Source organism: Geotrypetes seraphini, chromosome 3 (assembly GCF_902459505.1).
Source record: "Geotrypetes seraphini chromosome 3, aGeoSer1.1, whole genome shotgun sequence".
Classification (NCBI taxonomy): Eukaryota; Metazoa; Chordata; class Amphibia; order Gymnophiona; family Dermophiidae; genus Geotrypetes; species Geotrypetes seraphini.
Genome location: NC_047086.1, coordinates 375,110,869 through 375,136,503, shown reverse-complemented (window position 1 = coordinate 375,136,503; position 25,635 = coordinate 375,110,869). Strand labels below are relative to the sequence as shown.

Sequence of the window (25,635 nt, the reverse complement as noted above, 5' to 3'; positions counted from 1 at the left end):
GACGTCTCACAAGCACGTGTTGCTTGTAGAAACTTAAAGTTTCTAGATGCCCGCACCGCGCATGCGCCGGTGCCTTCCTACCCGGAGATCCGGGCGTGTCTCCTCAGTTCAGGTAGCTAGCCTGAGAAGCCAACCCAGGGGAGGTGGGTGGGACGTGAGAATAGCTGCCTGCTGTCCCTGGATAACAACTGTTACGGTAAGTAACATTGCTTTATCCCAGGACAAGCAGGCAGGTATTCTCACTAGTGGGTGACCTCCAAGCTAACCTCAGTGGGATGGAGGGGGAGTTGGCGACTTAAGAGAATAAATTTTTCAATACTGTTTGGCCAAACTGTCCATCCCGTCTGGAGAGGGTATCCAGACAATAATGTGAGGTGAATGTGTGAACCGAGGACCAGGTGGCAGCCTTGCAAATTTCCTCGATTGGTGTTGATCTGAGGAATGCTACTGAGGCTGCCATTGCTCTGACCTTATGGGCTGTGACCTTACAAGGAAGTGATAATCCAGCCTGGGCATAGCAGGAAGAGATACAAGCCGCCATCCAATTGGAGATGGTGCGCTTTGATACGGGTCTTCCCAACTTGTTAGGGTCGAAGGAGACAAAAAGTTGAGGAGTGGTTCTGTGTGGCTTGGTGCGATCCAGGTAGAAAGCCAAGGCACGTTTGCAGTCTAGAGTGTGAAGGGCCGATTCTCCGTGGTGAGAATGAGGCTTAGGGAAGAATACTGGAAGTACAATGGATTGGTTGAGATGAAATTCGGAGACCACCTTAGGCAGGAATTTCGGGTGAGTGCGGAGGACCACCTTGTCATGGTGGAATACTGTGAATGGTGGGTCCGCCATCAATGCCTGGAGTTCGCTGACTCTGCGAGCGGACGTAAGGGCTACAAGGAAAAGCACTTTCCAGGTGAGATACTTCAGAGGGGCCCTGTTGAGTGGTTCAAACGGGGGCTTCATGAGGTGGGAAAGGACTACATTGAGGTCCCAAACTACTGGGGGTGGTTTGAGAGGAGGGTTAACATGGAAGAGTCCTTTCATAAATCTGGCGACCACCGGATGGGCCGAGAGGGGTTTCCCTTGTAGGGGCTGGTGGAACGCCGCAATAGCGCTCAGGTGGACTCGTATGGATGTGGACTTGAGCCCAGATTGAGATAGGTGTAGGAGATAGTCCAGCACGGAGGATAAGGAAGCTCGCTGAGGTTCCTTTGACTTAGAAACACACCATGAGGAGAATCTGGTCCATTTTTGGGAGTAGCATTGTCGAGTGGCGGGCTTCCTGGAAGCTTCCAAGACCTCCCTCACTTCTTGTGAGAATTGGTGAGGGGTTACGTTGAGAGGAACCAAGCTGTCAGGTGGAGAGCCTGCAGGTTGGGATGAAGTAGTGATCCTTGATGTTGAGTAAGCAGTGAAGGAAACACTGGAAGTGGTACTGGTTCCCTGCTGCTGAGTTGAAGTAGGAGGGAGAACCAAGGTTGTCTGGGCCACCGAGGAGCTATTAGAATCATGGTGGCCCGTTCGAGTTTCAGCTTGACCAGAGTCTTCTGGATCAGCGGGAATGGTGGGAACGCATATAGAAATTGTTTCCCCCAGTTCAGTAGAAAAGCATCTGCCTCGAGGCGATGAGGAGTGTAGATCCTGGAGCAAAACTGAGGCAGTTTGGCGTTGTGGGGAGCCGCAAAGAGGTCTATCTGAGGCGTCCCCCATTGCGTGAAGATTTGGTGAAGGGGGCTGGAATGGAGAGTCCATTCGTGCGGTTGTAGCAGACGGCTTAGTTTGTCTGCTAAGACGTTGTTCTCCCCCTGGATGTATACTGCTCTGAGTAGGGTGTTGTGGCGCACCGCCCAGTCCCAGACTCGTAGAGCTTCCTGGCAAAGGAGGGCCGAGCCCGTGCCTCCTTGCTTGTTGATATAATACATGGCGGCCTGATTGTCTGTGCGAATGAGGATTACCATGTCGTGGAGTAGGTGTTGGAAAGCTTGGAGCGCATTGAAGATGGCTCTGAGTTCCAGTAGATTGATTTGGTGTAGTCTTTCCGCACTGGTCCAGAATCCTTGGGTGCGGAGACCCTCCAGGTGGGCCCCCCATGCGTAGTTCGACGAATCGGTTGTTAGAACTTTCTGATGGGGGGGAGAGTGCATCAGCAAACCTCTGGATAGATTCGAAGAGGTCATCCACCAAAGTAGAGACTGCCGAAGAGCAGGTGTGACTAAGATGCGTTTGGATAGTGGATCGGACGTTTGATTCCACTGTGATGCCAGGGTCCACTGGGGGATCCTGAGGTGGAGTCTGGCAAAGGGTGTCACATGTACTGTGGAGGCCATATGGCCCAGGAGCACCATCAGTTGTCTCGCCGGTAGGGTTTGGCGAGTAGACACCGATTGGCTGAGATGAAGAAGAGACTCCATGCGTTGCCGAGGCAGGAATGCTCGGAGTCGGGTGGTGTCCAGGACCGCTCCGATGAAGGGGAGGGACTGGGTGGGTTGTAGATGAGACTTGGAGAAGTTGATCTCGAAGCCCAAATTCTGGAGGAAGTAGGTTGTAGCCAAGGCCGCCGAAGTGACCTCTGGGGCTGACGGGGCCTTGATGAGCCAGTCGTCGAGGTATGGGAATACCTGTAGACCCCTGTCCCGGAGTGCTGCGGCCACTACCACCAGGCACTTTGTGAAGACTCTGGGGGACGAAGATAGGCCGAATGGTAGCACTCGATACTGTAGGTGCAGATTTCCCACCCGAAATCTGAGGAACTTTCGGGAGGCCGGGTGAATGGGGATGTGAGTGTAGGCCTCCTTGAGATCCAGGGAGCATAACCAGTCGTTCTGCTCGAGGAGGGGGTATAGAGAAGCCAAAGTCAACATGCGAAACTTCTCTTTGACCAGGAACTTGTTGAGGGCTCGAAGGTCTAAAATGGGTCGCAGGTCGCCCGTTTTCTTCGGGACGAGGAAGTACCGGGAGTAAAACCCTCGGTTCAATTGGTCTGACGGGACCGGCTCGACAGCCCGAAGCTGAAGTAAGGTTTGGACTTCCTGAAGAAGCAGGGCGGTCTGCGTCGAGCTTGAAGGATACTCTCTTGGAGGATGGTCCGGGGGGACCCGGTGGAATTGAAGCGAGTATCCTTCTCTTATGATGGTGAGGACCCATAGGTCCGTGGTTATGGCCTCCCATCGATGGTAAAAAAGATGGAGGCGGCCCCCTATGGGAGAGGCCGAGGTTATGCTCCCGGGGGGGGGCGTCAAAAGGGCTGGGGAGCCTTAGGTACCGCCGGTGGCTGAGGTTTTTGCTGAGACTTCTGGGGAGGTTGTCTCTTCGCAGGCTGTCTCGCAGCAGGCGTTTGTCTGGGCATGTAACGCCGCTGGTAAATCAGGGGTGGCCTGGAAGGTCGAGACTGTTGAGGTTTGGGTTTGGGCCGCAGGATGGATTGAAAGGATTTTTCATGATCCGACAGCTTCTTGGTAACAGTTTCGATAGACTCATCGAACAGGTCAGCTCCAGCACATGGTACGTTGGCGAGTCTGTCCTGTAGGTTGGGATCCATATCGATAGTACGGAGCCATGCCAGGCGACGCATAGCTACCGCGCTTGCGGCGGCGCGTGCCGAGAGTTCGAATGCATCGAAGGAGGATTGCATCAGCTGGAGGCGTAATTGGGAGAGGGAGGCTACCACTTCCTCGAACTCGAATCGAGCTTGGTTGTCTATGAACGGAGTGAACTTGCGGAGCACCGGCAAGAAGAACTCCAGATAGGAAGAGAAAAAGAAGTTGTAGTTTAGCACCCGTGACGCCATCATGGAGTTTTGGTAGAATTTTCTACCAAATTTGTCCATCGTTCTCCCCTCTCGGCCCGGCGGTACAGAGGCGTAGACCTGGGAGGGATGAGAGCGTTTAAGGGAGGACTCGACCAGTAGGGATTGGTGGGAGAGTTGAGGGCCCTCGAACCCTTTATGGTGCACGATGCGGTATCGAGCATCGAGTTTGCTGGGGATCGCCGGTATGGAATACGGCGTTTCGAAGCACTGCATGAAGGTCTGGTCCAGTAATTTATGCAAGGGGAGCCGAAGCGACTCCGTTGGAGGGTTAGGTAAATGCATGGTGTCCAGATACTCTTTGGAGTATCGGGAGCCCGTGTCAAGGGTCACATCCAGATCCTCCGCCATTTGTCGGAGGAATGATGAGAAGGACAATTGTTCCGCCAGCGTCGGTCTGTGGGACGGGCTGGAGGAGGAGGAGGCCTCCAGGTCCGTGGACATCGGGGAGTGACAAGGAGAATCGGGCACCAGTGTCTCCTCGTACTCCGGGCCCCTCGGGGGGGACACCTCTGATGAGGAGTATCCCCTACGTTGCAGTTTTTTCTGCGGTGACACCTCCGAATGGCGTGAGGAGTGCCAGGATGAGTGTCTCGATCGGTGCCCGTCTCGGTGGCGGGACGGGGATCGGGATCATCTGTGCATCGCATGGTCTCCCAAGGCCCCCAAGTGGATAGGGCTGGAAGCAGTGGATCGCAACTGGGTTTGCGATGCGGGTTCTTGCGATGCTACCCAAGTCTGGTAAGGAGTACGGAAGAACTCTTCCTGACTATGCCCAGGGCTTCGAGTATCGATCGGAGGTCTGGTCCCATGTTGGCGCGGAGGCGTAATGGGTTCTAATGGCGGCATATCGGTAAGCGAGGCTTGCCGCGTGGGCATCGCCGCCCTCCCCCGTTCGTCCTCGTCGGTTGTCGAGGTCGAACGGTGTGGGGGAGGGGGAGGGGGCGGACCGCCCCTTTGGACCGGTACCGGGAGGTCACCCTGTATGGCAGCGATGAGCCCGGGTCCGATGGTCTGCATGAGCTCAACGAATTGAGCTTCCAGCACGGACCGTAGCGAAGCCGATAAGGAGGGATCCGCACCGAAAGGGGGTCCTCCTGCACGGACATCGCGCTCCTTCGAGGCCGAGTGCTTCTGCTTAGTAGCTTTCGGCACTTTGATGACCATTGGTGGCACTGTGGAAGGAAGAGGTACCTGAACCGAGGAGACCGGGGCAGGCACCGACGTCGAGCTCGTGGATGGTGTCGGGGTGAGCGATGCCGGTTTCACCACATTCGATGCAGGACTGGTCGATGCCGGTTTCGCCCGAACCGGGGAGGTATCAGATGAAGTGGAGGCTGAGGGATCCTTAGCTGCGTCCATCTTGAACATCGATTCCCACAATAGGCAACGCCGCTTGAATGAGCGTGCCGTAAGGGTAGAGCAAGGCCCGCACGATTTCGGGATGTGGTCAGGGCCCAAACACTGCAAACAGCGCCAGTGAGGGTCCGTGAGTGAAATCGCGCGTTGGCACTTGCTGCACTTTTTAAACCCGGTGATTGGCCGGGACATAGGCCGGAAAATCTCCGCCGCTAGGTCGAAGCCAGTGGGCCTGAGCCACGTGGCCGGCCCGTTCGACCTGCCGGAGGAAATAATCTTCTTTTTTTTTTTTTTTTTTTTACTGAAAAAGAAAAGAACTGTTAACTGTAATTAAAAGAAAACGAAAACGCGGACAAGAAAGGCAAATTTAACTGAATTCAGCTAGCGCATGAAGAAGTTGAACTTCTCAGCTCCGCGGAAAAGAAAGAACTGAGGAGACACGCCCGGATCTCCGGGTAGGAAGGCACCGGCGCATGCGCGGTGCGGGCATCTAGAAACTTTAAGTTTCTACAAGCAACACGTGCTTGTGAGACGTCCGTACCGGGGCTCTCTCTGATGACATCACCCACTAGTGAGAATACCTGCCTGCTTGTCCTGGGATAAATATCAATAGCAAAGCCAAATAAAACCACATAAAAATTAACAAAACCCCAAGTGAACCTTATCCAGCCAACTTTGAGGCTGATCTAATAAGAACTTGCTAAGTAACCTATATATTCTATATAAAGGAAAGCAGGCACATACTTTCTTTTACTAAATACTAGCATCACAGGTCAAACACATGTGTAAATTTAAGACCCGACCCCCTCATACCACTCACCAAGCTGGTGTGAATGATTCTGCATAAGTTGCTGAAAGGTTGCAGTCAATTAAAGTATTCTATAATTTATACATGTAATTATGCACCCTGCCCATATGAGTACCTACCTGTAAAGTACACCCTAGCAATGTTTTGTGCATACTTACAGACCAGTGTGTAGCCAGAAAATTGCATTTATGCACATGGCGTAACTCTTATCATTTACCTCGCTCCCTCTACTCCTGAATTCCCTTCCCTTTGCAAACAGAACCCCTCTATCCTGTACCATGTATCAACCTCCTTAAACTGTAACCTCTCACGACTGAATGCATTAGTTTTACAACTCTGTAACCCTGTCTGTTCTAAGTTTGTAAGTCTAGAACTGTATGTCAATCTGTACTATGTATGTAATCTTGTGACCCATTCTGAGCTCCCCAGGGAGAATGGGCTATAAAACTAACTAAGGGGTCCTTTTACTAAGGCGTGCTAGTGTGTGCTAAAACGGCTAGTGTGCCTTAGTAAAAGGACTCCTAAATTAATAAAGTGTTCACATACACATGTAAATGACTAAACTAATCGGTATTTAAGTACGTACTTGCCACCTATATCTAGGCAGCTACTTATAGAATCATTCCCTAAGCATTCAGATAAATGGAGTTCCCAAAACAGGTTTCTCCGTCATGAGGAAATATGTTTCTTACCAAGAGTCACACAACAGATTCAGGGGATTAAATCCAGCCAATAGGAGATAGGGTAGCCATTCTTTATAATTCTGCTGGGCCCGTCTTGCACACTGTAGAAACTCTGGAAGATGTCCTTCGGAAGGCAATGGACAACCCTTCTTCAGGAAGTAGCGAAACAGAGAGCACTTCTCATATTTCAAGCAAAATCCTAAGTGGGCTTCAGTTAAAGTGGCTCCATATTTTAATAATACATGCACCATGCCAAAGTCCCTAGAAAAAAAGAAATGATATAATTAGTATAAAGGTGTTTTGTGTTTGCTCCGGCTAAAGACAGTCAACTTTTACTTACTTTTTCTTGCCCATTTTAACCCGTAAGTAGTAATCTGCTGGTCGATATAACCAATGATTTAACAGACCATAAATGACCACTGACTGGATAAATCGTTTGTTCAGAGCTATCCGCTAATTTTCAGTGGAATATAACTGGTTATCGCTGCTGAAGATTAGCAGTTATTGGCTATGTGAAAACCAGCTATTTTGGAAGAGTTCCAGGAGTAGAGTCGGTACTAGGTCAATTGTGTTTCTATGTTTAAGTGCTGATATTAAGTACTTAACCAGCCAGGGTAAACACATAATAGGACTGCATCAAAACAGTCCTATCTTTATGCAGTAACCCATGGCCGGGATATGTGCTGAATATAGACCGAATATTTGTCCCATGGTTTCTGATATATCTTATGCAGGCTCATATATGGGACTGTCCTGGTTTCCAGTATGTTTTCTATACTATATGCATACCGAGTAGGTTGGGTGAGAAGGGTAGTCGCTCAGGAAGCTAAGATGAGCAGTAACCCTCTAGTGTCCATGTGCCTATTATTTCTGCCTCCATAGTATCACTAAGGGCTCCTTTTACTAAGCTGCGATAGCGGTTTTAGCGCGCTGAATTGCTGCGCGCGCTAGACGCTAACGCCAGCATTGAGCCGGTGTTAATTCTAGCCGTGCAGCGCGGGTTTAGCGCGTGCTAAAATTTTGCATGCGCTAAAAACGCTATCGCAGCTTAGTAAAAGGAGTCCTAAAATCTGACCTTTCCTTTCTAAGCACACTACCAAAACCCTTATCCACGTTCTTATCACCTCTTGACTAGAAAACTGTAACCTGCTTCTCACAGGTCCTTTCACTAAATTATCTCTCTCCCCTTCAATCCATTTAAAATTCTGCTGCACAACTTATATTCTGCCAGTGCTGCTATGCTCACATTACCCCTCCCACTCCAATGGCCTCCCTATCCCATTTCCACATACAGTATTTCAAACTCCTCTTATTGACTTACAAATGCATTCACGCTGCAGCTCCTCAGTATCTCTCCTCATATTCCTCCCTAGGAACTACATTCATTGGATGAGTCTCTCTTATTTATACCCTTCTCCTCTACGGCCTACTCCAGACTCTGTCCCTTCTATCTTGCTGCACGCATCAAGCTCAGTCTCTGGAAGTATTCAAATCTAGGCTAAAAGCTTACTTTTTTGAAGCTGCTTTTAACTCTTGGCTCTTACTTGTAAAGTACCCATCTGTTTTATCATTCCCTCTGTAAGAAATTCCCTAACCCCTATTTGTCCTTTTTGTTTATTTTGATTAGGCTGTAAGCTCTATCGATCAGAGATTGTCTCTTACATGTTTAATAAACAGAACTGCGTATGTCTGGCAGCACTATAGAAATGATAAGTAGTAGTAATAGTGCGTGACTGAGAAGAAAAAGGTAAGTGGCTGCCCACACCAAGCTTCAAGTTGTACAGCCCCAGATCCAGCCCTAGTGCGATATCAGGAGCAGCAGTGGAAGTTTATACTGCCACTTCATCACCATATCTGTGTTGACCCTAATAACAGGTTCTAATATCAACTGGCACTTCCAGAATGCTCATCTGTGGTTGCGGTTTCCGAGTGGAAACCACACTTGGCATGGCCAAAGGGATGCTATGAGGATCATGGTGCCCCAATCTTGGCGAAGCTTGAGGAGATATTTCCCGATGAGAGGGACTGGAGGAAATGCGTAGAGAAACTTGTCCCAAATCTCCCATCATGCGCAATGTCAATGCCGAACCCAAAAACATTTTTCACACTGAAGTTGTCGGGCTTTAAAGTGTTCCCTTTTGCATATGCAGACAACAAATGTCCCAATGATCAGGACCTGAACATTGATGATGTTTCTTTGACAAGCTTTTGAGAGTTATTTTTTTTTTTAAATGATTTTGGAGGGCATAGAGTCATGGACTTGATGTACTGCCTTTCGTGGTACAACCAAAATGGGTTTTTTTCATATATTATATGCAGGTACTTTCTCTGTTCCTGGTGGATTCATAATCTTATTTGTTTTAATTTTTTTGTTCTTGGAGAAATGGAGAGTGTGGTGTGGTGCTTAAAGCTACTCACCTCAGCACCCAAACCCACACTGCTCCTTGTGACCCTAGGCAAGTCACGGAAAAGGACTTTAAATCTTCCCAGTGTATGTCAGACCAAACATCCTGGTCCAGCTCTATATCCTCTTCTGACTGGTAAGAATATAAGAATAGTCATATTGAGTATGACTCAGTATCCCGATTCCAAAGATGGCCAATCCAGATCACAACCTGGCAAAATCCCACAGAGTCGCATGTTTACTTTTACAGACAGCTCTAGCTGAAAAGAGATCAAATACAAGGAGGATTTCTTTGCTCAACTTTCATGAGATTCTGGCTACTAGAGGAACTGGAAATTATGCAGAGATTGATTTCATGCCTATTCTATTGCCACAAGTAGGCATAATGCACTACTGATTCCTGGCAGAATTCTGCACATCTGCGCAGTGTAGAATTTGCGCAGAATTCCCCATTCGTACAGAATTCTGAATATTCTGTGAGGCCCATGATGGCGGGGTAGGAAGAAGAGGGCACATGGATGCTGGACTGCAAGTGGGGGGGGGGAAGAGGGAACATGGATGCTAAACCTGTAGGGAGAGGAGAAGGGGCAAGGATGATGGACCAGTAAGTGGAGGGGAAAGCAGATGAGAAGAAAACCCAGGCCAGAAAGGAGGGTGAGAAGGAAGAGATGCTTGATCATAGAGAAAGAGAGAGAGAGATGCCAGACTATGGGGAGTGGGGTAAGGGATTCAGGGTGCAAGCAGATGAGGGGACATGAATGCTGGATCCAAAAGGGGGGGATGGGGTGGGTGGGTGGTGGAGAGAGAAAGACAGAGTGACCAAGACCAGAAATGGGCTCACAATTTAAGTTCCTGTATGTAACACATGGAACAGCAGAACATGCTCAGAAGCTTTATCGGAGCTCAAAGAACTACAGAGACACTTGTATGGCTGATTCAACCTGTTTGTGGATGTAGAAGCAGTAATTTCTTCCCACATTCTTTCCTACATACAGATCAAAAATTTCAGCTTTTGTCAGCCAAGAAACCAAGAGGATCTCTTCAAATCAACGTCCAACAGAACTGATTATTCAGGAGTGGAAATGAAAGAGGCAGGAAGTGTATCCATTATTGGAAACGCATTGTTTAGAAGACAACTGCTTTAGTGCCATAAGCAAGCCTATATTTAGATCAATAGTAGCCTTGATTAAGCAATGTTTTTCTTCTAACTTCTTTAGCTGGACATTTTTTCAAGCTATTGAAAAACCACAGAATGGAAGGACCATGTAAAACTGTTAAAATATTCAGAACCTGTATACAATAAAAATCCAACTCAAACTGCATAAAAGGTACCTGAAGTACTGTTAAAAATCAATGATGCTGACAAACCAGCTATTTGGAACAATTTCTGGAAAATAATTTTTAGCCTATCAACGTCATATAATTCTAAACTATTCTGGGTATGTAACATTTCCTGTGCCACAGTTAAAGTGTTGGTTTAAACCAGGGGTTCTCAGCCCAGTCAGTCAGGCTTTCAGGATATTCACAATGAATATGCATGAGATAGATCTGCACACAAATTTATCTCATATGTATTCATTGTGGGTATCCTGAAAACCTGACTGGCTTGGTGTATTCCAAAGGAATGGGTTGAAAGCCCCTGGTTTAAACTGATACTACTTGACCTTTATCATCCAATGAGCTGCTATAGCAATGACAAAACAAGTTCATGTATGAACTATGGTCATAGTATTTGTAGCCTTAAATGCATTGTAATCGGAGCCATTTTAAAATGTAGGACTCAAACACACATCTCCCTGGTAATGCAGAGCAACTCCCATAGGCTGGTTCCATTTCTTCTAGGTTAATGAAGTGGGCTGATAAGAGAGACAGAGAAAGAGAGACAGAGAGAGAAAGAAAGAGACAGAGAGAGAAAGAAAGAGACAGAGAGAAAGAGAGACAGAGAGAGAAAGAAAGAGAGACAGAGAGAGAAAGAGGAAGAAATTATCTCTCTTTCTTTCTGAACAGTTCTTGTTTTAGGCCTGACAATTCTTACCTGATTCTAAGGGCTTTCAGTTAATATGGAACTGTCTTCTTGTAGTTTACCTTGTTGAATCTTCTATTTATATTAATTAATTCAGTTTTTCTATACTATTCTTCCAGGGTTTACATGAATTTATTCAGATACTCAAGCATTTTTCCCTGTCTGTCACGGTATCTGGGATAAGGGGGGGATTAAGCGACTTGCTCAGGGTCACAAGGAGCAGTGTGGGTTTGGGTGCTGAGGTGAGTAGCTTTAAGCACACATCACACTCTCCATTTCTCCAAGAACAAAAAAATCAAAACAAATAAGATTATGAATCCACCAGGAACAGAGAAAGTACCTGCATATAATATATGAAAAAAAACAACAACATTTTGGTTGTACCACAGAAAGGCAGTACATCAAGTCCATGACCCTATGTCCTCCAAAATCATTAAAAAAATAACTCTCAAAAGCTTGTCAAAGAAACATCATCAGTTTAATAAAAAGATATCACCTACAACTTGTTTATTGACCTTTATTCCCACATATCCAAGTGAATTTATGTGGTGGTTTGTCTGTTTAAAATTCAGGGTCAAAATTCAAAGGAGTTTAACTGGGTAGGAGAGGCTCTTGCCTAGTTAAACCCCACTGAGCTGGCCAGCCATCAGTATTCATTGGCAATTAATTAGGTGGTGCTGCTGAATATCAGCTCTAACTGACCACGTGCAAACCAACTAAGGCTCTGATTCTCAAAACTTTAATGCCGTCGCTAAACTGTTTACCGACAGCTTAGCCTGTACACATTTTAGCAGCGTATTATCAAAATGGATTATCTCTGTCGATAGTGAGCTTTCTAGCAGTCTCCGACAATGACATGCCAATGGGCTCTTCAACACTGAAATGAGCCCTCCGGTGAATTCTTAAAAAAATGCCAAGCCATTTTCTAGAAGTGGCGACAATTTTTGGCGACAAAAATAAGTGACTGGTTCTGGGGTGCCAGTCAGTGTCACAGACTGCTAGAAATCCTTTGTTGTGATGCAGCGGGAGAGATGCTCATTCTCTCCCGCTGCATCACAACACCCCTCCCTTGCAGGAGCAGCAAACAACCCCCCGGAACAGCAGCGACAGCCCCCCCCTGCAACGGAAAAGATGCCAATTCTCTCCCACTGCCAACCAATACTTCCTCCCCTGCAGTGGGAGAGATGTCCACTCTCCCCTGCTGGCAATTGACACCCCTGCCATAGAACACGTCTCCCCTGCCTCCAATGCCTCCTCCCCCTTACCTCCAAATAGATGCAGGGAGGGGCGCGGACTCCCTCTTCTCAGCTGGCCTGCGACCTTAGGGACCTCTCACATTGCAGTGGGGGGGGGGTGACTGGGATTTCAAGGCAGTGGGAGAGAGTGTGCCATCTCTTGTGCTGCAGGGGGGGATGGGGTGTGGCTGGGTGGCGACATGGGTTTCTTGGCAGTGGGAGAGAATCGACATCTCTCCCGCTTCTGGGGGGGATGTTTGTTGGTTGACAGCAGGATAGATTGAACATCTCTCCCGCTGCTGTTGTGTTTTGGGGGGAGGGTTGTTTCTTTACGTGTTTTTTCTGTGCATGTGCCCATCGATATCACCAGTGATGGGCACATACAAATTTAGAGAATCTTCGCTGCTGTCTGCCAACCTCATTTGCATGTGCGATTTTTTGAGAATGTCTCACTTTTTTCAATTCACTATCAAAATGACTGCATTAGCAGACCGTCGCTTTTTAATTCGGGTTTTGAGAATCCTGGACTAAGTTAGGGTATCTGACAGCAATATTCAGTCTGCTAATTGGCTAAGTAAGTAGATAAAGTTAGGACAGCAAGAAGGCTGTCCCAACTATATACACCAAATTAACTGGGCATTGGTCCAAGTAACAACTGGTGCCTGGTTAACTTCCAGATTGTTGAACTAACCCAGACATTCAATGCTAGAGGCTGGACACGACCCAGCATTGAATTATCTGTAGTTAATTTGACCTATGGATGTGAGCAACTTACAAGCCACTTACTGCAGTTGGCTGAATTGGACCTGTCTAAAATTGTTGTCATAACTTCAGAGATTATGAATGTCAGATCTTAGGACAGAAATATTAGATGTTCTACAACCAATATATACTAGCATAATCATGAATATGCATTGTGGAGGCCTTGTAAAAACAGACTTGCCTATGGCTCTCAAAGACTTAAAAATTATTATTATTTGGACACAGTTCATGTCTTTTCAATAGTGGTTTAAGGTGCATTCCATTAAATATTTCCTTGTCCTTGAAGTGCTTACAAATTTGAATTTGTACCCGAGGCAATGGAAGGCAATGACTTGCCCAATGCCACAAGGAGCGTCAGTCACATTTGAAACCAAGTTTCCTTGATTCTCAGCCCACTATTCTAACCATGAGGGAACGGATTCTCTAATGTCACCAGTAAAATCTAACAGGCTGCTGTCACAGCCTTAAATGTAACGATTTCAAAAAGATGAATCATGCTTGGAGAACCACGTATGCAAATGAGGTTCACCAAATTTACATGATGAGTCGCTGGCGATAGTGATCGGCACATGCGCAGAAAAAGTCCACAAAAAAAAAAAAAAGAGAGGCATAAATGTGTACATGTGCCAAGAAAAAGCAATGCCATAGGCATACATATTGAGGGCGTGCCTTATTGGAGTGCAATATATGCACAAGTCATAGACACGTGTCACATGGAGCTGTTATATCAATCATAGGCGTGCCATTGCTATTGGATGGAGGGGAAGGGAGGGGAGGTGCAAAGCTACATGGCTACATGGGTTGGGGACTAAGGCCATTTTAATTCAGTTATACCTGTCACTGGTTTAAAGATGTGCTTGAACTGGTTTTTATGCCTCTCAGCAAGATGAGTATTATGGCAAGAGCAAGATATCAAAGGATTCTGATGGTAGGGTATACCACTTTCTACTGTAAATGGCAATAGTACGTGACTGGACTACAACCCTAGGGTCAAAGGAAAATTAAAAACAAAAGTGTATACATACTGCTCTTGAAAGGCCAATGACATAGGAGAGCTGCACTCAAAGAATGGGCACGGCTGGGCATCTGGACTGTAGCCTTCTTTAAGCAACATTTCCAAGCAATCCTTGTAACCGCCATACACTGCTGAGTAGACTGGACTCACTTTGCTATCTGCTCTCTCACAGATCCGATCGGTAACTGGAATAAGCAAGTCCAATACCCTGTAAAAGATTTGGCTACTGTTATATTCTATGCCTCTACAAAGAAAAAAAGTGGCAGAAAGACTGAAAGATATATTAGTTTCTTACCTCGATAATCTTCTTTCTTGAAGGAGTTCTATATCTCAACCCGCAAGTTGCTTGCAGAAAATTGTTATCCATGTTTTCAATTGCGCCTCCTTTCTAGGTAGCTATTCTTGCCCCCTCAGTTTGTACAAAAGCAATCAAGTAGCACTGTAATAAAAGACAAAACTGGAAGGAGGAAAATGGGGAAAAAATCCCTGACACTACAATTCTGTTCCTTTAACAAACATTATAACATCCATACTTGTGCAACATTAACTTTATATAGAGCTCATAGCTACTCGCATGTCCTGCTATCAAGCAGAGACTTAAACCAGAGGATTTTCCTATGCATTATCTTATATACGAATTATATCTCCTCTCAGCTCCTCTGAGTGACAGAGAATTCTTGAAATCCATTCCAGACTGATCCTAAGGCAGAAGGCAGGCGAAGCCCATTCAAGGGCGGAGCTTCAGGCCCACTAGACAGATAATCCGCTATAATAAAACCCTTAGCGCACAAGCCCACTTCAATCTCCGTGTGTCCGTGCTTTGTGATCCGTGCTTCTATGCCACCGCATGCGCAGTAGGAGCCTGCGACGGCTTGCGATGCATGTGGCAGTTTCCCCAGCAACGTTCCTGCCCCGATCTCCAACTCCAGCTGACTTTCTGCCTTCTGACTATGCTGCCGCTGCCAGGATGCCTCTTCTTCTCACCCCCGGACCAGCAGCGGCAGCAGACGCAGTTTCATCAAGCAGCCATGAGGCATTTGCTAGGCTGGCCCACTTCAATAATGCAAGGCGGGCCAGCCTAGCAAAAGCCCCGAGGCTGCACGGCCTAGCGGATGCTGGACAGGGAACAGGGAAAGGAGAAGGGGTACTACTGGACAGGGGGGAGGTAAAAGTAAGAGGGAAGGGGTGCTGCTTGAAAGGGTGAGAGACAGGAAGAAAGAAAGAAAGAAATGCCCAAGTCTACACACCTATTCTAGAACCGGAATGGATGAGCAATCAAGCAAAGGAATTACATTTCAGCTATTTGGAAATTTTTTCACAGAGATAAGTTTAACAATTTCCTAATATTTTAAGTAGGAATTAGAACTAAACCTCTTGTCCCAAAGGGCTACCTGAAAGAAGATTACTGAGTTAAGAGCCTAATTTTTCTTTCTAGTGCAATGGTCCTGAAACAATAGGGATGTAAAAAAGCAGTTCCCAGAGTCTAGGGTGGACTTGCAATGCCTGCCTTTAAGATGGAGGCCCTGAAAGTGGTGTCCTTCCTGGTTGCTATTCCCACCCTATAGAACCTGGTGACGGTATGGCAGATAGGCCATGTAGCCACTCTACAAATCTCCTCAGGCGAGACAGCCCTAGTCTCTGCTAACGAGGCAGCAACTCTTCTAGTGGAGTGTGCTCTCAATGCAATCGGTGGCCGTTTACCACAGCCACAAACACAGAGGAAATGGCCATTTTAATCCATCTGGAAATCAAGGCTTTAGACTCCAGCCTCCCTTTTCTGGCATGACTGATCAGAAGAAAAAGGTGATCCAATAGCTGACTCTTCCTGAAGTTAACTATCCAGCCCAAATCTTGGAGGAGCTGCACCACTATTGAAACCGCCAGCTCGTCCTCCTCCTTGGACAGAGCTCTGATGAGCCAATTGTCCAAATATGGGTGCATGTCAAAAGCTCATAGTTGCTTCCATAAATCAGCTCCTGGTTTAGTTCTTGCAGACAAAAATGCAGATCTCCATCTCTGTCCTATACAGATGTGATTTCAATACATGCCATTTAGAGAGGTCCACATGTACTGGCGATGTTTGTGTTATTGGAAATGTGTATTCATGATAGTTGGTTCGTTTCGCAAAACTGTATTAAGTTATCACCAGTTTCAATTCTTTCTCCTATGCAGTACTTTCCATCTTCAGGTATACTTCCTACTTTTCCACTGAAATTCCCCATAATGATCAATAGATCTTGTTTAGGCATTTGATCTATTTCATTCTGAAGTTTTTTGTAGAACAACTCTATATCCTCATCTTCCACGTCTGTTGTTGGAGCATATACTTGGATCAAGGTGACATTGATCGGCTTTCCCTGTAGATGGATTGACATGACTACCACTGATAACACTGAACTTTAATACCTTCTTTGAAAGCTAATTGTTGAAGATGAATGCCAAGCCATTTTTCTTCTGTGTTTATTGACAAGAGTAGCAGATCTAATGCACGTTTGATTAAAAATAGCCCTGTCCTGTCCATTTGAGTTCACTGATCCCTAACAAATCAATTTTTGGGTGTTTTTTTTCTTTTTCCATTTGATTTTTAACAATTTCTAATTTTCCTTGGTTCATGCTTTGTACGTTCTATGTTCCTATGTTAAGAATATCTTTACAGCTTCTGATCTCCCTTTTCTGTCAAGTAATATCAATATCAAGACTTCCTGGCGGTTTTGATCCATCAGCTTCACAAACACTGGGCATAGAATGGGTGATGATCAGCTCTTCCCTAGAAGCACAGCAAGTACCTTCTGACCTAGAGGACCATCTTCCAGCACTATACGTCGATTCTTTATGTCTCATCATCATCATAAAGTTTTCTTGGCAGAATACAGAAGTAGATTGCCAGGCCTATATAAATTTGATTTTGTCGCCGTTGTTGCATCAAACGCAATCCTCCGCCTCCAACACTGCCCATCTGCTGCTGCCCAGATGGGTGGTACATTGTTAGTCTGGCATCTCCACTGAAACCTGTGCTCCTTGGGAGACCCTGCGGGTAGTGAAACTACTGACGGCATAGCTAACCATTAGCATGTGCTAAATGCATTAGCGCACTTCAGTAAAAGGTCTCCTTATTTTTTTACCCACACATGGATAAACACCAGAGACCTCATGCTTAATTTGGAGGATAAAACTCTTCTTCTAGTTAGCATTCTAAGTTCCCCTGCTGTGTAATCTGATCATGCTTGAATTTCTTGCTGTATTCAGCTTTCTCTTGCCAATCTCCTTGGCAACGGTAACTTCAGGATAAAGAGCAGGCCAGCAGAAGGACCCACAGGACAGAGAGAATGGAAGAATATTTCATCTATTAAAATAATATTTTTAAAAATGTATTCCAAATTTTATAAATGTTCCATTAAACAAGTCATTCAAGAGAGTTTGTGATTAAGCAGCTTATTCAAACAGAAAATAGATCTTAAAGAGGTTTTATGATGAGTAGAGTACGCACGAGCATCCCACACACTATACTCTGCAGTGGACTCGCATTATTTTATTATTCTTAGTCTCCAATGGACTAAGTTGGATTATATAGGCTACATTTCTGCAAACCTGAATAACTGACTTCTGGACAAATTTGTTTGTAAGAGAGATGCCCCGGAGATGTGTGCAAAATTTGAAAAGGACAATGGATGAGCAATCTAAATAGACACATGACGCAGCAGCAGAATTAGTAAAGCCTGATGAACTGAAGTCTCCAAACTGGTGACAAAATCAGTCATAACTAGGGTTACCAGACATCCAGGAAAACCCAGACATGTCCTCTTTTTAGAAGACTGTCCGGAGTCCCAGACAGACTTTCCAAAATCTGGCAGCTTGTCCAAGTTTTGGAAAGCCCTGATGAGCTGCAGCAGCATCTGAAGGGCATCTGAGCATGTGTGGATGATATCACATACATCTGAGTATGCTCCAGGCCCTCCAGAAGCGGCCGAAGCTTGTCGGGGAAGAAAGAGGAAGTTTGTGGGGGCGGGGCTGGAGTCTGAACAGGGAAGGGCTGGGAAGAGTGGGGTGGAACCAAGGGTGGAATGAGGTAGGACCATGTGTCTGGATTTTTGCAGCCCGAAAAATGGTAACCCAAGTCATAGCCACTCTTGAAGACAGTGTGTCCAAGATGCATTCTGTTTTAGAGGAACTCAATGAAATTCTAGGTACTAATTATTCTATGATATCAGAAGCAGATTAGCAAGAAATGACAACTTGATGGAAAAGCTCAAAAGATTTAGAAAATCAATACATGTCAAGTAATATGACTCACTGGCCTGCCTGAGGATGTTAAAGGCCCCTTATTCCACCTTTTGGATCAAGGTAGAATGCTAGATATGGTTTCAGCAAAGGCTTCGACAAGGTTCTCCATAGGGCAGGGGTGTCAAAGTCTGTCCTCGAGGACCGCAATCCAGTCGGGTTTTCAGGATTTCCTCAATGAATATGTATGAGATCTATCTGCATGCACTGCTTTCATTGTATGCTAATAAGATCTCATGCATATTCATTGGGGAAATCCTGAAAACCCAACTGGATTGCGGCCCTTGAGAACTGATTTTGACATCCCTGCCATAGGGGAAGGAGAAAGGAAAGGAAGGAATATCAGATTTCTCACACACCTTTTACTTTTGTAGCTTAAGCAGAGTCAGGTACTGCAGATACTTCCTGTCTCCAAAGGGCTTAAAATTAAAGTTTGTACTTTAATTGGAGGGTTAAGCAATTTGCCCAAGATCACAAGTAGCTGCAGTAGAATTTGAATCAGTCTTCTCTGGCTCTCAGCCATAAGGATATTCTTTCACGAGTATACAAATGCATCCAGGATTTAGACTCCATGGTAGCAACCACTGAAGTAGTTACATGGGCAGGAGCAGACACCAAGGCCATACAGAAAGCTCCACAGCAGGGCTGCCCAAGTTCAGTCAAGTTCAGTCCTCGAGATCTACTGGCAGGCCAGGTTTTCAGGATATCCACAATGAATATGCATGAGAGAGAGATTTGCATGCCAAAAAGGCAGTGCAGGTAAATCTCTCTCATGCATATTCATTGTGGATATCCTGAAAACTTGGCCTGCCAGTAGATCGCAAGAACTGAAGGAACCATTCGGAGGGCAGCGCTGGCCCAGGCAGGCGGGTGGAAAGCTTGCGCTTGCTGGCCGACGCTGAAAACACCATTCAGAGGGCGGCGCTGACACCGCTGGACCACCAGGCAATGGGAAAGGCATAAGGAGGTGCGGAACAGGATGGGAAGAGGCGGTGCGGGCCCAGGCAGGCGGGTGGAGGGCTCGCGCCTGCCGGCCGATGCACCGCTAGACCACCAGGCAATGGGGGAGATTTGAAGAGGGACGGGACTGGGTGAGGGTGTTTTAAAAAGGGACGAGGATTAAAAAAGGTATTGGGGGTGTTATTAAAAGGCCCGACCGGGAGGGAGGGTGTTAAAAATTTATATCTTCGCTGCAAAAGACGCATCAACATTTCCCACCCACTTTTGGGTGGGAAAAAAGTGTCTTATGGAGCGAAAAATGTGGTAATTAATTTTATTTTGATTTAATTTTGTTATGCATTTTTAACCCTTAAGGAGCTGCGATTATGATTTTATTGGACTCTCTTTCTCTTTTCTCCTTTCTATTTCCTCAGTATTGTGAGAAATTGTTTATACAGGTGCTTTAGTCAGATTGTGAGCCTACTGGACGGTTAGGGATGTTTCCAAGCACCTAGAATTAGATGTTTCATTGTTTGGGAACTGCTGTAAACTTCAAATGAGGTATTAGCGGTATACATATAAAAATTGTATAAAAAAATGTATGGAGGGAACATATATGTTATTGTTCCTGCTCATAATGATAGAAATGTGGTTTATTACCATTGGCGTGGAAAGATCATTTTCTTTTTGTTTGATGTGTAAGGTGGGAATAAGGAATGGCAGAGTGAGGAGGTGACGGTTTTGCAGTGTGGCAGAGGATATGTAAAGAGGATTTTCAGAAAGCCATTTCAGAGAATTTACAAGTGTACCTTAAGAATGTTGACTGATATATGGAATAACACAGTTACTGTGGACAGGTTGACTAAGAAGAAAGTTTGGATTACAGAAGCAGAGAATGAGGATGCCATTTTCAGTTAAGATGAAAGGAAAAAAAAAAAAAAAAAAAGCAAGCACTTTGTTGTTTGGAATAGAGGGGGAAGACGATAGGAGATGTAGTGCAGGAGGAGATATGAGAAAGTTGTTTCAGGAATGTGCGAGTGGCTCAGATAAATAGATGCCAATTTGTAATTTGCCTGTCAATGGTGTAGAAGCACCAGTAAACTTTCAAAGCAGGTTTACTTTTTGTAAAACAATTAAAAAATGATACTGTTTTATTGACAGATTGTTTTTGTTTTCAGTGGGATGTACTTGAATTTTCCCTGATGAAGCCTGTAATATTTTGTGTTTCTGTAACTGTCTAGTCTATTTTGGGGTCCTGGTTTCAGGCCTCAGAGACAGTGGGAAATAAAGATGACAAGATCCAGGTGGTGCATAAAAAACATATTTTGTATAGAAATAAGTGTATTATTACAAAGATACAATGCTTAAAGAGATATGCTACAGAACTCCTTTGCTTTTGGTGAATGAGAGAGAGAAAAGACAGTTTGTATGAAGGGATGTCCTTTGTGTCTGTATGAATGCGTTAGGTAGGTGTGGAAGTGTGTAGGGGCTGAAGGGGGAAGAGAGGAGGCAGAAAGAATAATAAGTAAGAGAGAGACCAAGGTGCTGCAGCCTGTCTTTATAAATTTGAGTTTGTTCTAAAAATAGTATCTTCCAGTGTCTTCTTCTGTCACAGTCTGGTATCTGTCTGTAAACAATGACTCTCAATTAACAAGAAGCACCTGTCTTTAAGAACAGGTAGCTGGAGCCATTCCTTAAACACCTGTCTTTAGCACATCTGTTGAAATTCCAAGGCTGTGCATGATACTTCCCAGTACTATGCAAAGGGTTCTATCTTAATCTCAAGTACTGGTCTAAGGAGTCATTTAGTTGCATTCTAATGTCTTTTTTGCTACACTGAGTGGCACTGGCCATTCAGCCTATCTGCAGACATTTCCAGGGTCAGATTTGTTTAATATAATATCCCAGAATCCTTTGCTTGCACTCCGAACACAGTCGGCACACAGTAATGTAATGCTGACATTGCCCACACTTTTTATTTCAATTCAAAAATGATACTGTTTTATTGACAGACTGTTTCTGTTTTCAGTGTGATGCACTTTGTGGCGGGGTCAAGGCCCTCCAGCAGGACAAGGCCCAAACATCCACCACGTGCACACTGATCCACTCTCTACAGGGTGCCAATGGGATTATGCAGGTTTCTCAAATACCAACAGTCTCTGAGCCATTCTACTTTTCAAAACATATAAAAAAAGGTTTATTTTCTTTTACACTTCTCCATACAGGTGAACTGTCATCAAAACCACCTTGCCACTCTTCATAAAGTCCTTCTCATTCAGCAGGACATAGCAATCTCTTAATATCCTCAACAATAAAGGTTAAAAAAAAAAAAAAAAAAATTCCTCAGCAAAAACAAGGAAAAGAAAAACAGTTCCACTCAATTCTATCTCATAGGCTGCTGCTTTACCATAGTTCTAGCAGCCCTCTGCAACAGGGGCCCAAGTCCACTGCCTTTTGCCCACAGGCAACACTGGGCTGTACTTCTGCCCTCACCTTTTCCTCAGACTGCTTTTAGTAGCCACAGTCGAACAATGGACACACACATGTGCTCTGCTCCAAAATACTACAGACTGGTGAGTCTGACCTCAGTACCAGGAAAGATGGTAGAGGCGCTGATAAAGGACTGCATCACTGAGCACCTTGACGGACACAATCTGATGAGGACCAGTCAGCACGGCTTCAGCAAAGGAAGATCTTCATTGACGAACTTGCTGCACTTCTTTGAGGGAGTAAACAGGCAGATAGACAAAGGCGCCCCGGTCAACATTGTATATCTGAATTTTCAGAAGGTGTTCGATAAGGTTCCACATGAACGACTACTTTGAAAAATTGCAAGCCATGGAATCGAGGGTGAAATACTCACATGGATTAAAAACTGGCTGGCGGATAGGAAACAGAGAGAGGAGGTAAATGGACTATACTCGGACTAGAAAAGTGTCACCAGGGTTTGGTGCTTGGGCCCGTGCTCTTCAACATATTTATAAACGCTCTGAAAATTGGCATGGCATGACGAGAGAGATGATCAAATTTGCAGACAATACTAAGTTATTCAGAGTAATGAATACGCAGGAGGATTGCGAAGATCTGAAACATGACATATACACGCTCGAGAAATGGGCCATGACATGGCAAATGAGATTCAACGTGGATAAGTGTGAGGTGATGCATGTCAGTAACAAAAATCTTATACATGAATACAGGATGTTTGGGGCGGTACTTGGAGAGACCCCCCAGGAAAGAGACTTGGGAGAACTGGTCGACAAGTCGATGAAGCTGTCCGCACAATGTGTGGCGGTAGCGGCAAAAAAGGCAAACAGAATGCTAGGAATGATTAAGAAGGGAATCACGAACAGATCGGAGAAGGTTATCATGCCACTGTACCGGGCCATGGTACACTCCAACCTGGAATACTGTGTCCAGCACTGGTCACCGTACATGAAGAAGGACACGGTACTACTCGAAAGGGTCCAGAGAAGAGCGACTAAAATGGTTAAGGGGCTGGAGGAGTTGCCGTAAAGTGAGAGATTAGAGAAACTGGGCCTCTTCTCCCTTGAAAAGAGGAGACTGAGAGGGGACAGACTTAGGGCTCCTTTTACAAAGGTGCGCTAGCAGTTTTATCACGCTCTAAAATGCCGTGCACGCTACTAATAACCAGCATTAATAGTAAAACACTTAACAGCAGCCCACATTAAACTTTCCTCCCACATACAGTTGATTCAATGAAAGCATTTAGCATGAGTTGGTTGGGAATAAGGGAAATAGTGATAAAATGGCCTCTGAGAAGCCTGGTAAGGATGAGCTGATTTCTTTGTAGAAAAAGTAATAATAATAATAATAATAATAATAACTTTATTCTTGTATCCCGCAATACCATGGAAGTTCAATGCGGTTAACAATAGAAGAGACTGTACATTTACAGCGATGATACATATTACAGTGTTATTACATTTACAAAGATGTTACATAAATAGCAGTAATAAAAAGGCATATACTAAAGAAGAGACTGTACGTATACAGCGATGTTCCATGTTAAAGCGGTGGTACATTTACAGTGATGTTAAATATGAGGCTATGAAAAGGCAGGGCAATTAGGTAAAACAGAGCTTGAGAAAGAGAGGCCATAGTGGCTTGGGAGGGGGGCGTAGTCAGAGGGAATGGAGGCCTGTCGAGGTCAGGAGGGTGCAGGGAAGGGGGGAAGGCAGCGTTAGCGGAATTTGTCGAAGAGGTAGGTTTTTAGTGACTTCCTGAACAGGTGGTAGGGTGGAGAGTTGGAGATGAGGGCGGTAAGGCAATTGTTCCATTTGCCCGCTTGGAATGCTAGGGTTCTATCAGTGAATCTCTTGTAGAGGCAGCCTTTTAGGGAGGGAAAGGTGAATAGGTGGGCGTTTCGTGTGCGAGAGGGGCCTGCTATTTCAAGGTGCTCAGACAAGTAGATTGGGGAAGATCCTGTTAGAGTTTTGAAACAGAGGCAGGCGAACTTAAAGATGATCCTTGCCTCTACTGGGAGCCAATGGAGTTTGGTGTAGTAGGGGCTAACATGGTCGTATTTTTTGAGATCATAGATGAGGCGGACGGCCGCATTTTGGACTGTTCTAAGACGTTTGATGGTATTTTTTATAGGATCCCAGGTAAATAATGTTGCAGTAGTCTAATATGCTTAATACCAGAGATTGGACGAGTAGACGGAAGGCTTGGTGGTCGAAGTAACGTTTGATGGTGCGCAGTTTCCAGAGGGTACAGAAACATTTTTTCACCTGGGCACTGGTATGGTCATCGAAGGTTAGGGTGCGGTCCAGGATGACTCCAAGGATTTTTATGGTGGGTAAGATAGGGTAATCTAGCCCATTCAATCTGAGGGAAGTGTTTGTTAATTTGTGGTTGGGACTAGCTAGGAAGATTTTGGTTTTTTCAGAGTTCAATTTTAATTTGAGTTTTGAGGTCCACAGTTCTAACTTGGTGAGGATAGATGCGATGAGTTTTTCCGTTTCTAGAGTGAGTGAGGTAATGGGAACAATGATGGTGATGTCATCTGCATATATGAACGATTTTAGGTTAGAGTTTGCTAGGCTTCGTGCCAGAGGGGTCAAGTAAATATTGAATAGGGAGGGGGATAGGGGAGAGCCTTGTGGGACTCCACAAGGGTTACGCCAGTGGTGGGAGAAGGCTCCATTACTGTGGACCTGGTAGGTACGGTTGGTTAGGAAGCCTGTGAACCAATCTATTACCTGACCGGAGATGCCGATGGAGTCAAGGCAGTTGAGCATAATGTCGTGGTCGACCAGGTCGAAGGCACTACTCAAAGTACAGTTGATGCAGCAGGAAACAGAACAGAGGGGAAGATAGGCAGAGGATAAAAGCAGTGACGTAGTAAGGGGGGGGCAGAATGTCCCGTGTGCCATCCTGGTGGGGGTGCCAGTACCTCTCCTCTCCTCCATACCTCTTTGGCTCTTCGCCGGTGCAAGCAGCATCTACAACGCTCCCTCTGATGTCACTTCTGGATCACAGAAAGAATCACTCAATGAGCCAATCACCACATATGGACAAACTAGTATCACCTCTTCACAAAGCATTGCAGCTACCACCACCATCTAGAACAGTGGTCTCAAACTCGCGGCCCGCCAGGTTCTATTTTGAGGCCCTCGGTATGTTTATCTGAATTACAAAAGTAAAATAAAACAGTTTCTTGAGTATATATCTCTTTAGCTATAAATTACAATACAGTGCTCCCCGGTGAATTCGCGGTCCGCAGTCCCAATCATTCGCAGTATTTTCCGACCGCGAAGGGGAGGCAGGAGAGGGCAGCCGGAGCACCGGCAAGTGAAGGAAATCACTCGCGGTATGCTCCGACCACCTCTTCCTGTACTAAAGTCAGGCCTTACCAACAAGGAGCAGCGTGTCAAAGCAGGAAGAGGCGGTCGGAGCATACCGCAAGTGATTTCCTTCACTTGCTGGCGCTCCGGCTGCCCTCTCCTGTCTCCCCTGCCTAAAAACCGTATTCCCGGTTGTTCGACATTCGCAGGAGTTCCTGGAAAGGAATCCCCGCGAATATTGGGGGAATACTGTATTATTATTACGACTTAGCCAAAAGGAAAGATTTATAAACTATAAAGAGTTTTACCTCATGCAAAACTGTCATTTCTTTAATAAGACATTACCATATTTTTGGCTCCATAAGATGCACTTTTTCACCCCCAAAAGGGGTGGAAAAAGGGGTACGTCTTATGAAGCGAATACACCTCAGCGGCGCCCCTCCCGGTGTTCTCCTGCTGCTCGTGGTCCCCCATTGCTAGTGCTGCTCACCGCCCTCTTACCCACTCGCCACCGCAGGAAAG

The 25,635-nt window shown here is 45.7% G+C and overlaps 1 protein-coding gene across 1 annotated transcript in view; it reads right to left on the bottom strand.

The window, feature by feature from the left end:
* ASB3 (ankyrin repeat and SOCS box containing 3) overlaps positions 1-25,635 on the bottom strand; it is a 109,820-nt gene that overhangs the window by 26,374 nt on the left and 57,811 nt on the right. Inside the window, exons 7-8 of the mRNA XM_033938548.1 lie at positions 14,097-14,294; positions 6,657-6,908 (exon numbers count right to left, since the gene is read on the bottom strand). Coding sequence (XP_033794439.1) covers positions 6,657-6,908; positions 14,097-14,294 — 450 coding nt within the window. The remainder of the gene's footprint in view (positions 1-6,656; positions 6,909-14,096; positions 14,295-25,635) is intronic.